Raw genomic sequence first — 13896 nt, 5'->3', positions numbered from 1 at the left:
ATTTTTTTACGGCTTCCATCAAGTTCAACGATAACTGTATACATTTTTATAAACTGAGCTCCCCCTAATGGTGTCTGCAGGCAGGAAACTTTATCATGCGCTGAAGGGAAGCAGGAAACAGAGCTGTATGGGGGAGATGTGTTTATGGCAGTTATCTGGCTTGCATACATTAAGAAATATGGTACTCCGAAAAATGCCATATTTATGAAGCACTGGTTCCAATTTTTCTGATATAGCACTATATTATATTAATTTTATTGTATTAAAATGCCCTTAACTTAATTAAAAAAATCATAATTTGTGATAAAACTTTTAAGTGGATATACTCAATAGTGCCATGTGTGGATATAAAAGAAAATATGTGCAATGGAATGGAACCTATGCAAATAAGTCTACACAAATATGTTAAAAGAGTTGTCCGGCCTTGGAGGAGACAACCCCCGGGGTCCTAACCTGCACCCCTGAACATAAAAAATCCCACTGGCCTGTCTGCAATTCTACTGCTGCTCTATTCCCACATGCTTTCAGTCCCTATAGGGCCAGGAACGGCTTCATCCCATGACCACTGTGGCCAATCACAGACCCCACCGGTCACAGAAGCTTTAACAGTACATCTCTGCTGTGATGTAGTGTTTAACTCTCTGGGAGCACTGAAGCCTGTGACTGGCTGCAGCAGTCACAGGACCAAGCCACTTAATGGTCCTGTGGGGACCGGAAGAGTCCAGTAACAGAGCAGAGGTGGAGCCACAGACAGGTGAGTAGGTTTTCTTGTGTTCACGAGCACAGGTTAGGAGCCCAGGGGTTGTCTGCTTCTAGGCCAGGCAATCCCTTTAAAGGTGCATTCCCATCTCAAAGTGATGCCATTTTGATGAATCAGCGCTGGGGCCCCTTCATTGCCCTTGTGCTTTATTTGGCTGAAGAAATGCAGGTTATTTCTTCAACGAATATTCCAGTCACTCCAAATCTTGCAGTTGTGACAGTGCTGCCAAACAATAGCTGACCTTCTCCAAGACTCTTGAAATACAAGTTGATGTAGAATTCCTTATTTGGATGAGGACACAGGCAGTGCCCCGGTCCAAGCATAATGCTAAGAAAATATTCATCTTCAAATAAAAAATACACAACTTTGTAATGTTTTGAGGGCTTCACTTATATTACATAGTTTAGAGGCCAAGCAGTTATATAACAAGCAATCATTTGTTTCCCTGGATACATATGAAACAAGCATAGACAAGAAAAATTAATGTAATGCTGGAAAAGGGTAAAAACTAAAAGAGTAAAACAGGACTGACTGCTGATATTGGATAAAGACCAGCAGCTTACCAAGGGCACACTGCAGGTATTCACATCTGGGTTACAGCTTAAGAACATATTGTTGGAGAAAAGCTGTATTTTTCTTTACTATTATATTACAAATACTTTTATACAGTATTACAGGCACAAGATCAATCTGAATACACTTTGCAGAATATATACTAATTCTGTACTGTAGCACCGGGTGTAGACTGTACATACTATCTATGCTAATGCAACATCTCAGACTTGAGATACGCAGCCATCAGCTAAAGAATTAGTGTTAGGCTTCAGAGGTATACATTAGGAATATCCCCCATCTTCTACCAAGCATGCCACTGTATAGTATATCTAGACCTCTATCTAGCGGCCAAAAGTTCTGAGACTGACACAAAGTTTGCCGCTTCAGTGTTTTTAGATCTTTTTGTCAGATGCTTCTATGGTACACAAGACACTGGACCTATGGCAGCACTTTTTCTTCTCCGGTCATTTTTCCAAATGTCCCAAACAGGGGCTTCATCACAGAAAATAACTTTACCCCAGTCTTCTGCAGGACAATCCTTGTACTTCCTCCAGAATGTCAGTTTGTCCTTAAGGTTTTTCTTGGAGAAGAGGCTTTTTTGCTGCTCTGCTTGACACCAGGTCATCCTCCAAAAGCCTTCACCTCACTGTGCATGCCAACTCTACAGCATCCTGAGACCATTCATGTGTGCTTCTCATCCAAGGGAGTGGGCTCGCTCACAATTCTGCCTAATGGCATTGCCATGAATGAAGGAATGGTTTCAAAACATCATCCAAGAGCAACTTCTCCCAGTGATCCAGAAGCTATTTGGTAAAATGAATAATGCCTTTTCCAGCATGATGGAGCAACATGTCATAAGGCAAAAGTGATAACTATGTGGCTCGGTGAACAACACATTGAAATTTTGGGTCCATGGCCAGGAAACTCCCTAGATCTCAACTCCATTGATAACCTGTGGTCAATCCTCAAAAAGCAAATGGACAGACAAAAAAAACTGAAATTGTGCTAAACTCGAAGCACTGATAAGGTAAAAATGGGTTGCCATCAGTCAGGATTAGGCCCAGAAGCTGATATCCAGAATGCCAGGGTAAACTGCAGAAGTCTTGAAAAAGAACACTGGAAATATTGAGTCTTTGAATAAACTTGATGGATTTGTCAATAAAAGATAAAAACCATGTGTTTCATTATACCATGGAAACCTCTAACAAAAAGATTTTAAAAAAACACAAGCTGCAAACTTTGTGAAAACCAAAACTTGTGTCAGTCTCAAACACACATATACAGTGGTATGTATGCCCTACAAACATGTTATTTGCTGGATCCATCTGCATAGGAGAGCCATTTTGGCATATACTATTGCATGGGAGTTTATGCACATGTGGGAGGTACACGTTGGGAAATACCTTATACCATATACTTTTGACAGCCAAAACCAAGACGTGATGTTAAGCAGAGATTACCTATGGTTTGAAAAGCTGGCAGCACAGAGATCCCCCACCCCCGAAACTGATCTCCTCTGTATATAAAGTGTTGGTGTGTCCAGATGATCACCCCGCCCCCTCATACATAGAAGCGTGGGAGAAAGAATTAAACTTGAAATCGGGAGACATTGTGGCGGTATACAAAAATGCATGTGGCCCATCCAGATGTATTACAAAGCAAGAGACATCTTATAAAACAGTAGGTGGTACAAAACACCAGTGGTACTACATGCTATGAACCCACTGACCGTATACCCTCCTCTTGCTGAAGATACAATTCTGACACAGGCTCGTATGTTCACATATGGTGGACATGCCCGCTGATTGTCCCCTTCTGGACTGATGTGGAAAAAATATTACAGAAAGTATGTGTAGGATCCCTAAGATTATTCCGCCCTTCTTATTTTTAAACATCATCCCTGATTCTCAAACCAAATTTAACACTACTCTATGGAAATATATGGTGTTAACAGTGAAAAGCATGATCCCTCTTTAATGGGGGAAAAAAGGTGATCCCACCCCTATCTCACTGGCTAAACTAACCAACCCAAGTGGGCAGGCTGGAGGAGATGAGCATTTTCACCCATAAGGCTATGACAAAATATGGGAACCCTGGTGGAGCTTTGCTAGCAAACCAGAGACATGTCAACTTCTACTTGAGTGACCTAGACGTCTTGCGTCTCCTCTCCCCTGGAGAGATCCCCCCGCGCGTTCCAACATCAAATGTTTCAATATTATGGTTCTGATACTCTTCATTCATTGTTCTCACTTATACATTTCATTACTTATGTGTAAGCCCTATAAATTGCTTAAACGCAAAGGGCTGCTTATTGAGCACAAGTTAGTTTATATTAAGTAGGTTGTTACCAGCCTGTTTTGAGTAAGGTTAAATGCCCTCGCTAGATGATACCATGGATTACACACGAACCCTAGAAGGTAGTATGTAGAAGGTCTTGTGACATTGAATAATACCTGTTATTGAATGTTCTTTATTTGTTACAAACAAAGGAATTGTACAAAAAAAAAAAAACACTCTCAATATATATATGTGCAATATTATGATGACTGTTTTATTGTCATGGAGACATAAATAGAGAATCTAAAACAAAACAAAACCAAGACGTGATGAGAGCCTTAGTTAGATATACAGCTTAGTTTTAAAAATCATTTATTATTAGGTTACACATAAATTAGCGCAACGGGCCATAATAAATCGAATGCAGTGGAGCAACGCAGTCATGAATATCATAAGAAACAAGGGAAAGGTAGAAGAACACATTGCTGCCTTGCAGGTCATGATTTTAGTCATTCGATCTAGTACTGCTGTAACAGAGTGGTCGATCTCCATTTTTGGTGGATTTTAGCTACCATCAAAAGACGTTGTAGAAATTTAAAGAGGAATAGGGGGTTTGGGAGGAGGTTTAACCCTCAGAAGAAAAAATAGCGGAGCATTTATGTAGAGGTCAGTTAAAGAGTTTATTAGCAATTCAGAAAATGTTTGACCATAAAGCAATAAGGAGTTGTACCTGCTGCTTGGCAGCCACAAAGGCAACTGTCAGCAATGTGGGGTTAAAATCTATACATTTTGGTAGGTACCATGTAAACCCTACTTTCACACTGGCGTTTTGGCTTTCCGTTTCTGAGATCCGTTCAGCGCTCTCACCAGCGGTCCAAAACAGATCAGTTTTGCCCTAATGAATTCTGAATGGAAAAGAATCCGATCAGAATGCATCAGTTTGCCTCCGATCAGTCACCATTCCGCTCTGGAGGCGGACACCAAAACGCTGCCTGTAGGGTTTTGCTGTCCGCCTGACGAAACTGAGCCAAACTGAGCCATATTGTGTCAGAGAAAACGTCTCTGACACAATATGGCACAATAGAAAACAGATCCGTCTCCCATTAACTTTCAATGGTGTTCATGACTCACCCGTCTTGGCTATGTTACAGATAATACAAACGGACCCGTTCATAACGGATGCATGCGGTTGTATTATTGTAACGGATCTGTTTTTGCAGATCCATGACGGATCAGCCCAAAACGCGAGTGTGAAAGTAGCCCAAGATCTTAAAGGCTATAGATACCTTCAGGGCAATTTTTTTTGTGATTGTATTTTACTCATTTTGGCTACAGATAAAACTTTACTAAAACATTTTCAGCAGTTTTTGTGATACATCCGGTTAAAAATCAGTCTCTTTGCAGACTTTCCCTCCGGAGTTTCCTCAGCTAACGGCTCATGTAGATCTCTTATCTGTGATCTCCTGACGACATAAACCAGGCACGTTTAAACTGCGGCACTCCAGCTGTTGCAAAACTACAACTCCCAGCATGCCTGGATAGCTTACAGGGCCGCAGTTTGGACATGCCTGTCATAAACGAAACTCATTGTCGCTAAACTTATCAAACTGATAAGAATATGGATTCAATTAGTTTTTATGAGATCAGGAGATCACAGATAAGACCTCTACATGAGCCGTCAGCTGAGAGAACTCAGGAGTGATAGATTAGTTTGCAAAGAGTGATTTTTAACCGCATGTATCAAAAACTGCTGAACATTTTTTTATAAAGACCTATGGAAAAAATATATAACTAGCCCAAAATGAGTAAAATAAAAAAATAAAAATACCTTGAAGGTGTCCATAGCCTTTAATGGAACACTTAGACTAGGTCTACATGACGACATTTGTCGCGTGACATTTTGTTGCACCAATGTCGCGCGACAATTTTTATAACGGCAGTCTATGGTGTTGCACTGCAACATACAACATGCTGCAACTGCAATGCAACAGTCGCAGAAAATCCATTCGAGATGGATTTTTCTGCGACTGTCGCGTCGCAGCATGTTGCAGTGCGACACCATAGACTGCCATTATAAAAATTGTCGCGTAGACCTAGCCTTAGCCAGAGTCACATGCCAGCTCCCCTTAAATACTAATGAGGTCATTTATCAAACTGGTGTAAAGTAGAACTGGCTTAGTTGCCCATAGCAACCACTCAGATGCCATCTTTCATTTTTGATAGCTACTTTGGAAAATGAAAGGTGGCATCTGATTAGTTGCTATGGGCAACTAAATGTATAAATAAAAAACACTAACAACAAAAAGGTTTGTCCCACTTACCTTAACCGCTCCGAGCTGTTCTTTCCGAAATCGCTCCAAGGGTTTGATCAGCGTCTCATTTATACTAAGAGCCTGATGAAGAGCAATAAACAGTCAGGGCAGAAGTTTATGTGGTTATAGGTTATCTGAGTACTTAGTACTCTTCAAAAAATGTATGCAAAAAGTCAAATGACACAAAACATTACAATGGATGTGGGGCTCTAAGAAAACATTTATCCTACTAGTGAGTACTGTAAAAAAATTAAAAAATAAAATTAGTGGATCCCTGGTGCCATAACTGCAATACAATACTAGGTATGGTAGGTAGCAATAAATTATTAGGTTGACAATAATTTAATAGATTAAGACATTTTGACAATTTATAGATTAGGTTACATTTTTACAACTTATTTATAGAGTGAACCTAAAATAATAATAAGACCTCACGTACATGACCGTATGTATTTTGTGGACTACAAACTTGCGGATATCGGCCACATGCATGCCAGATTTTTCGTGGGCCCAGTAGTAGTGAACCAAATATATGGTTGTGTGCATGAGGCCTAATAATGCTAATAAAATTGAGCTCTGTGTGTAGTCCGATTTTGTAATCATGGGTTAAGCGGGCAATCCTTATTATAGTGGTCCATACCCATTGACTTTGGTGAAATCAGCAGACAAAGTGCTGGGTGCAACTCCTCGGCATGCTGGATTTGAACAAGCCCAATTCACTGCTTTATAGACACTGGCCTTTCCGAGATGAGCAGTAGGAGACATGATGGCTTCCTCCATCTGCTATTTCTCCCATACTCATTGCTTGGGGCACATATTCATAGCATGTACCATCACTGGTGAAACGAGGCCTTGTAATACATTTTCTAATGTTCTGGAATCCAAGGGTACCAACATAAAAGTGGATGTTCTTGTTAATAGCTCTGTAACACAGAGTCTGCTCTACGTGAACGTTTTAGATTATGTGGCTGCAGCTTACCATGGGACATCCTCAATAACAAGGTATTTAACCACAACCAATGCATCATTTTACACGTCCTGTGGCTGAGAATTTCCTTCCCTTCTAAAACAATAGCCTCCTTTCTAAAGAAAATATAAAGGGTTTTTAGCTTGTCGGATTAGATATTTTTACTTTCGATTCTAACTAAAACAGGAAAAAAGATATTAAGTCATGTCGTTCTGGTAGGAAAAATAATCAAAACACAAGAACAATTTCAATATCTGACCAAAAATAAAGTTCATAGCCTTGACCTCTCATGCTTTCACTCCAGAATTCTAGCTACAAAAAGTCGTACAATCTTGCAACTTTTTGCATTTTCACACCAAGGATTCCAGTTTTTAAATGTGGGTGGTGGTATATGTTAATGAGTTTCACTCATTATTCTGAGTTTCAATCAGATTTATCACCGAGATATTATTATTTTTTTCGTGCTCCCACTCCAGTAGGGGGGTTGAGTAGGAAAGGAGGAAAAGCTTTTCTCAATAAAAGTGTTAGGCTTAAAGGGGTTGTCTCACTTCAGCAAATGGCATCTATATGTAGAGGAAGTTAATACCAGGCACTTACTAATGTATTGTTATTATCCATATTGCCTCATTTGCTGTCTGGATTAATTTTTCCATCACATTATACACTGTTCATTTCCATGGTTATGACAACCCTGCAATCCATCAGTGGTGGTCATATTTTGTACACTATAGGAAAAAGCGCCGGCCTATTTGGTGGCCGGTACCGTGGGAGCACACATAGGATAATGCTTTTCCTATAGTGTGCAAGCACGACCACTACTGACGGATTGCAGGGTGGTCATAATCATGGAAACGAGCCGTGTATAATGTGATAGAAAAATGAATGCAGTCAGTAAAGGAGGCAATATGGACAATCACAATACATTAGTAAGTGCCTGGTATTAACTTCCTCTACATATAGATGCCATTTGCTGAAGCGAGACAACCTGTAATGGGGAGCTGTCTCCACTAGTGGTGGTGAAACCTGACTCCTCACCCTTGAAAGTCCAATTGGAAAATCATCCAGAAGAGCCCATGCAGCTCGGAATGACCAGGAGGGATCTAAGACGTCAAAAGGGTGCCTGTTTTTATTGCGAAGAATCGGATCACTGGTTACGGCAATATCCGAAAATTCCTCCTTCCAGGAGATCTCCACGTCATGACGCCCAGGAGGATAAGGTACACCCCAAGGTGGTTAAAAAGAAGGTATTGTTACCTGTGGGTACTTCTTTTGGCTCTAGTAAGGGTTCTGGGAAGGCATTTATTGATTCTGGTTCCGCCTCTAATTTTATTGACCATAATTTTGCTCTTTACCTTGGTGTGCCCATGTTGTCTCTGGCTAACACCATTCATATTATTGCTATTGATGCCACACCTTTAGTGGGTGGGACAGTATAATATTGTACTCCGGAGGTGACCTTGACTGTGGGGGTTTGTCATACTGAGTTTACTTTTTTTTATTCTAAAGAATTTACCCGTGGAGGTAGTTCTGGGTTTACCTTGGCTCCAGGTTCATAATCCAGTCATCAATTGGTCCACAGGTGAATTAGAGAAATGGGGGGGTGAAATGTGATTCATGCTGTCTCCCTGTGATTCAGGCTGGAGTCACTGCGGAGTTGAACTCTCTTCTCACATACATTAGTGACTTTGCTGATGTTTTTTCCATGTCCAAGGCTGATTTCCTTCCCCTTCATAGACCATATGACTGTGCCATCAATCTTGTTCCGGGATCCAAGTACCCTAGGGGTCGTATTCATAATGTGTCCGGTCCGGAACGGGAGTCTATGAGGGACTACCTGAAGGAGAGTCTACAAAAAGCACATATTAGACCCTCAGTGTCTCCTATGGGGGCAGGGTTTTTCTTCGTTGCCAAAAAGAACGGTGGATTGAGACCGTGTATTGATTATAGAGAGTTAAATAAGATTACTATTAAGAATCAGTACTCTTTGCCGTCGATTCCAGACCTATTTAACCAAGTCCCTGGAGCTCACTGGTTCACTAAACCTGATCTCAAGGGGGCCTATAATCTTATTCGTATTTATAAGGGGGATGAGTGGAAAACTGCCTTTAATACCCCTGAGGGTCATTACGAATATTTGGTGATGCCATTTGGTTTCAGTAATGCTTCCAAAATTTTTGTCAATTACATTTTTTTTACAATTTATTGCAAAATTCGTGATTGCTTATTTGGATGATATTCTGATTTATTTGCCTGACTGGGATTCTCATGTGGTTCACACTAGACAGGTACGGTAGGTTCTTCAGGAAAACCGATTATTTGTTAAAGGGTGAGAAGTGTATTTTTGGAGTGCAGGAAATTTCATTTTTGGTATATATTCTCACACCCCAATCCTTTAAGATGGATCCGGGGAAGGTGCAGGCTCTTTTTTTCGTTACAACGCTTCCTGGGTTTCAAATTATTACTGGAAATTTGTTAAGAACTTTTCTACTATTGCTAGCTCTCACTAACCTGAGACCCTGCGCTCTCTTTTCTCATACGTTCTCTTCTACTGAGAGAAATTATGACAGAAATTGAGAGTTATTTGCTATTAAATGGGCTTTTGAGGAATGGCGTAATTTTTTGGAGGGGGCTCAACATCGTATTACAGTAATTACTGAGCATAAGAATTTAATGTTTTTGGAATCTGCTAAACGTTTGAATTCCAGACAGGCTAAGTGGGCATTATTCTTTACACGCTTTAAACTTTTGCATTACTTTAAGGCCAGGAAGTAAAAATGTCAAAGCGGATGCCCTATCCCAAAGTTTTTGTGCTTTTCATTCTCCTGATACTCCACCAGAACCTATTTTGTCGGCAGGCATCATTGAGGCTTCGGTCTCCTCCGATTTGACGACCGAAATTACTGCGGGACAACACTTGGCTCCAGTACAATCTCCTAAAGATAAGTTTTTGTCCCTGGTCATTTGCATCTCCGACTGCTAGGTGAGTGCCATAATTATGTTTTTAGTGGGCATCCGGGCATTAATGCCACCAAGGAAATAGTGTCCAGGTTTTACTGGTGGCCCACCTTGTCTAGAGATGTCCAGTCGTATGTATTCTCTTGTGAAGTTTGTGCCAGGTCTAAGACTCCTAGGTTCCGTCCGATGGGTGAGTTGCGACCGCTGCCCATCCCTATTAGACCTTGGTCTCATAATTCCATGGATTTTGTTACCGACCTACCGGCCTCGGAGGGCAAGTCGGTTGTGTGGGTAATCGTTGACCGTTTTAGCAAAATGGTCCATTTCGTCCCACTGGCAAAGTTGCCCAATGCAAAGACTCTAGCTTCCCATTTTGTGGATCATGTAATACGTCTACACGGAATTCCGGAGAATGTAGTTTCGGACAGAGCTGTTCACATGTAATACGTCTACACGGAATTCCGGAGAATGTAGTTTCGGACAGAGCTGTTCAATTAGTCTCAAAATTTTGGAGGGCCTTTTGTCATAAATTTTATATCTCTCTGTCTTTTTCTTCGGCCTTTCACCCGGAAACCAACGGTCAAACTGAACGTCTAAATCAGTCTATGGAACAATATTTTAGATGTTACGTCTCCGACAACCAACATCTTTGGGTTAAATATTTGTCCTTGGCTGAATTCGCCATTAATAATCAGGTGAACTCATCTACTGGTATGTCTCCTTACTTTTGTAATCTTGGATTTCATCTGCATTTTAGCTCATTTTTGCAGTCTTCCTCTCAGATTCCTAAAGCTGATTTAGTAGTTAAAGAACTGTGCATAGTCTGGGCCCAGGTTCAGTCGAACCTGAAAAAAGCCCAGGAGGTTCAAAAAATTAACGGTGACAAAAGGCGCTCTCGAGGGGTAGATTTTGGGTTAGGAGTCAAGGTGTTGTTATCTATCAGGATTTTTAGTCTGAAAGTACCTTCGGGTAAATTTGCACCTCGATTTATTGGTCTTTATGAGATTATTGACGTCATTAACCCAGTGTCTTACGGTTACAATTACCTGACTCCTTTTGCATTCATAATGTTTTTCACAAAGCTTTACTCAAAAAGTATGTGTCTCCTGTATCTCCTGCACAGGAATCTTTGCCGCCAGTGGAGGTTTCCGATCAACAAGAATTTGAGCTTTCTAGAATCCTTGATGTGAGGAAGGTTTATAATTCTTTGCAATATTTAGTTCACTGGAAGGGTTTTGGTCCCGAAGAAAGGTCTTGGGTGCCAGCGAGTTAAAATGCATGCTACAAGGCTGGTGAGGAGATTCCATTTAACTCAACCGTGAAAATCGTCTCCAGTGAATATGGGTCTAGTGGCCCCTCGTGGAAGGGGGGGGGGAGGGGGAGTACTGTAGTGGGGAGCCAGCGACGCGCTCTTCCTCTTCGTCTCCATGGTGACAAGGGGGCGGGGAGGACCTGGCAGCGCACGATTCCTCAGCGTGGCCGACGATCCATCTAGTGGACCTATTTAAACAGGTAACCTGCTGGCCACAGGTTGCCTGTGGTTGGTCTTACTTCATCTAGTGATTCCTGTTTGTGTGACTTCTACTTCGGCTTGCACTTGACTCTGACCTGGTTCTACCCCTTGTATTGGCGCGATCTCTAGGCTTCTGACCTCGGCTTGTATTTGACCCTGACCTGGTGTTACCCCTGGTACTGACGCGACCTCCTGGCTTTTGACCTCGGCTTGTAGTCACTTGGCATTATAGTTTATTGTGTGCTTTTGTACCCTCCTATCCTTTACCTGGGCCCTTTGCTCTATTGCTAATCTGTGCCGGGCTGGAAGCCTCGCTTCTGCGTGATCTGTCTCACTATTGTGTACACTGTGTGTTCCTTTTCTTAGGCCCCTGCATGTACGTAAGCTAGGGACTGCCGCCCAATTGTACACAAGCATTAGGACAGACCGTGCAAATAGGTAGGAATAGAGGTGTGGGTGGAGTCTAGGGCTGCACTCATCCCTACCTATCGTGACACAACCCCTTCAAGGATAAGACAAATTTATCAAACAACAGGCCATATTTGATAAATGTACTATACAGTACACCAACACAGACTCAAGCAAAACTGATGTCCGATATTCCCCTCATGATAAGTTCCCACCATCTCTTTAGAAACATGAAACTCACCATTATCTCTCTCTGCTCTTCAAGGTTTTGTAAAAAATTAGAGAACTCCTGTAGCGATGCATCTGGAAAACATTGTTGGGTAAAGTCAATCATCTGATCGACGTCAAAGGCAACTTCAAAGACATATGCCAACTGAGAAAACGGGCCCGACATACCAATGCACCTCTCGTCATCTGTCTCTGCATCGCCAATGAATTCAAACTTGAAATCTCTTAATGAATGCGCAAACTTTCTCTGAGCTGTGGAAAGACCTAAAAACCAAAAGGAATAGTGTTACAGGAAGAAGCAGACGATCCAACTATTGAAAATGAAAAAAATGAAAAAGCAATTCATAGTGGAGAAGATGTCACTTTTAGGGGTTGTATAAGCACTTGGTAGAAGGTATTCATAGACTCACACACTCCATCCCTTAAAGGGGTTGTCTCACTTCAGCAAATGGCATTTATTATGTAGAGAAAGTTAATACAAGGCACTTACTAATGTTTTGTGATTGTCCATATTGTCTCCTTTGCTGGCTTGATTCATTTTTCCATCAAATTATACACTGTTCATAACTAGGGGTTATGACCACCCTGTAATCCAGCAGCGGTGGCCATGCTTGCACACTATAGGAAAAAGTGCTGGCCTCTCTGGTGGCCGGGACCGTGGGAGCTCACATAGGCTGGTACTTTTTTCTATAGTGTCCAAGCATGGCCACTGCAGTGTGGTCGTAATCATGGAAACAAGCAGTGTATAATGTGAAGGAAACATGAATCCAGCTAGCAAAGGAAGCAATATGGACAATCACAATACATTAGTAAGTGCCTTGTAATAACTTTCTCTACATAATAAATGCTATTTGCTGAAGTGACAAAACCCCTTTAAGAAAAGGAGTATATTCTGGGAGACAAAACGTGCCAGTGTGGTGTCCTGTCTATGGACCTGCTGCCTACTTACTCGTCATAGGAAAGGCTTTGAACTTCAGTCAGATTCCACTCACTCAAAGGGAATATCTATAGCACTTTCAAATGTGTGCTGTGGTTAAAAACTTTTGTTTTTTAAAGGAATTGTAAAAAGTATAAAATAGATGACTCAGATTATGTAAAAAACATTTTATATATGGCAGGTGATAGACACTTCCTCTCTTCTGCATGGATTTTTCTACGCAGAATCTGCCTCCTGCAGTTTTCAACAGTTTTTAAACTGCCTCCTGCAGTTTATAAAACTGTGATGTGTGTGAATGAGGATAACCTGTGCTAGGGCCCACATCACGACAAACTACATATCTACTGCAAAAATCCAAAGATCAGTGACTGATTTCCGCTGCGGATTCCATGGAAAAATTCACATCGGATTATTTCAGCAACAGAGGCTACTAAAATTTATTAGATTTTTTTCTGTTTCATAGAATTATTCACATTATTGAAGAAAAAGGGTTAACAAGCAAAGACAGGAGCAGGCAGAGATTGTACTCCCAATACTTGCATTGTTTTAATTTACTGCCCAAGGGAACTGGAACCCCTACTGTGTCTATTCCGTGAGTGCAAATGCAACGCAAAACCGACTCATAGCAGACACCACTTCTGACAGCTTATGAAGCAGTCCAGATCATGTTTCAAGTACGCAACACATTTACAACCTCCGAATTTACATCAGGCTAAATTTAAGTGCATACACTAGAGCGCCATTCTTTAAATAAAGCTGTTTTTCTAAATATTTTGAAAAAAAATCTTTTAAAAAGACACCAGAAAACAAAAGGTTCAAAAGCCCAAGTAATCCTGAAACAACACATTTTGTAGATCCTGTGAAGCTGCCAAAGAATAATGGCAGAGGAAGAAAGCAACAGCTGCAGTGCCAAAGGTTGCACAGATTTAGCACTAAGTTTTTTCTTGGAAGTTCACTTGGATAAAGCACATTTCCTGGGTGTGG

At 41.2% G+C, this 13896-nt stretch overlaps 1 protein-coding gene across 2 annotated transcripts in view; it reads right to left on the bottom strand.

Moving 5' to 3' along the window:
* Positions 1 to 13896, bottom strand: part of ARHGAP10 (Rho GTPase activating protein 10) — a 351925-nt gene that overhangs the window by 272201 nt on the left and 65828 nt on the right. For both annotated transcript variants that reach the window (XM_040418526.1, XM_040418527.1), the window contains exons 2-4: positions 12144 to 12239; positions 11989 to 12050; positions 5914 to 5985 (exon numbers count right to left, since the gene is read on the bottom strand). In XM_040418526.1, coding sequence (XP_040274460.1) covers positions 5914 to 5985; positions 11989 to 12050; positions 12144 to 12239 — 230 coding nt within the window. The remainder of the gene's footprint in view (positions 1 to 5913; positions 5986 to 11988; positions 12051 to 12143; positions 12240 to 13896) is intronic.

Source organism: Bufo bufo, chromosome 2, assembly GCF_905171765.1.
Source record: "Bufo bufo chromosome 2, aBufBuf1.1, whole genome shotgun sequence".
Classification (NCBI taxonomy): Eukaryota; Metazoa; Chordata; class Amphibia; order Anura; family Bufonidae; genus Bufo; species Bufo bufo.
This window is presented reverse-complemented; position numbering and strand designations above follow the sequence as displayed.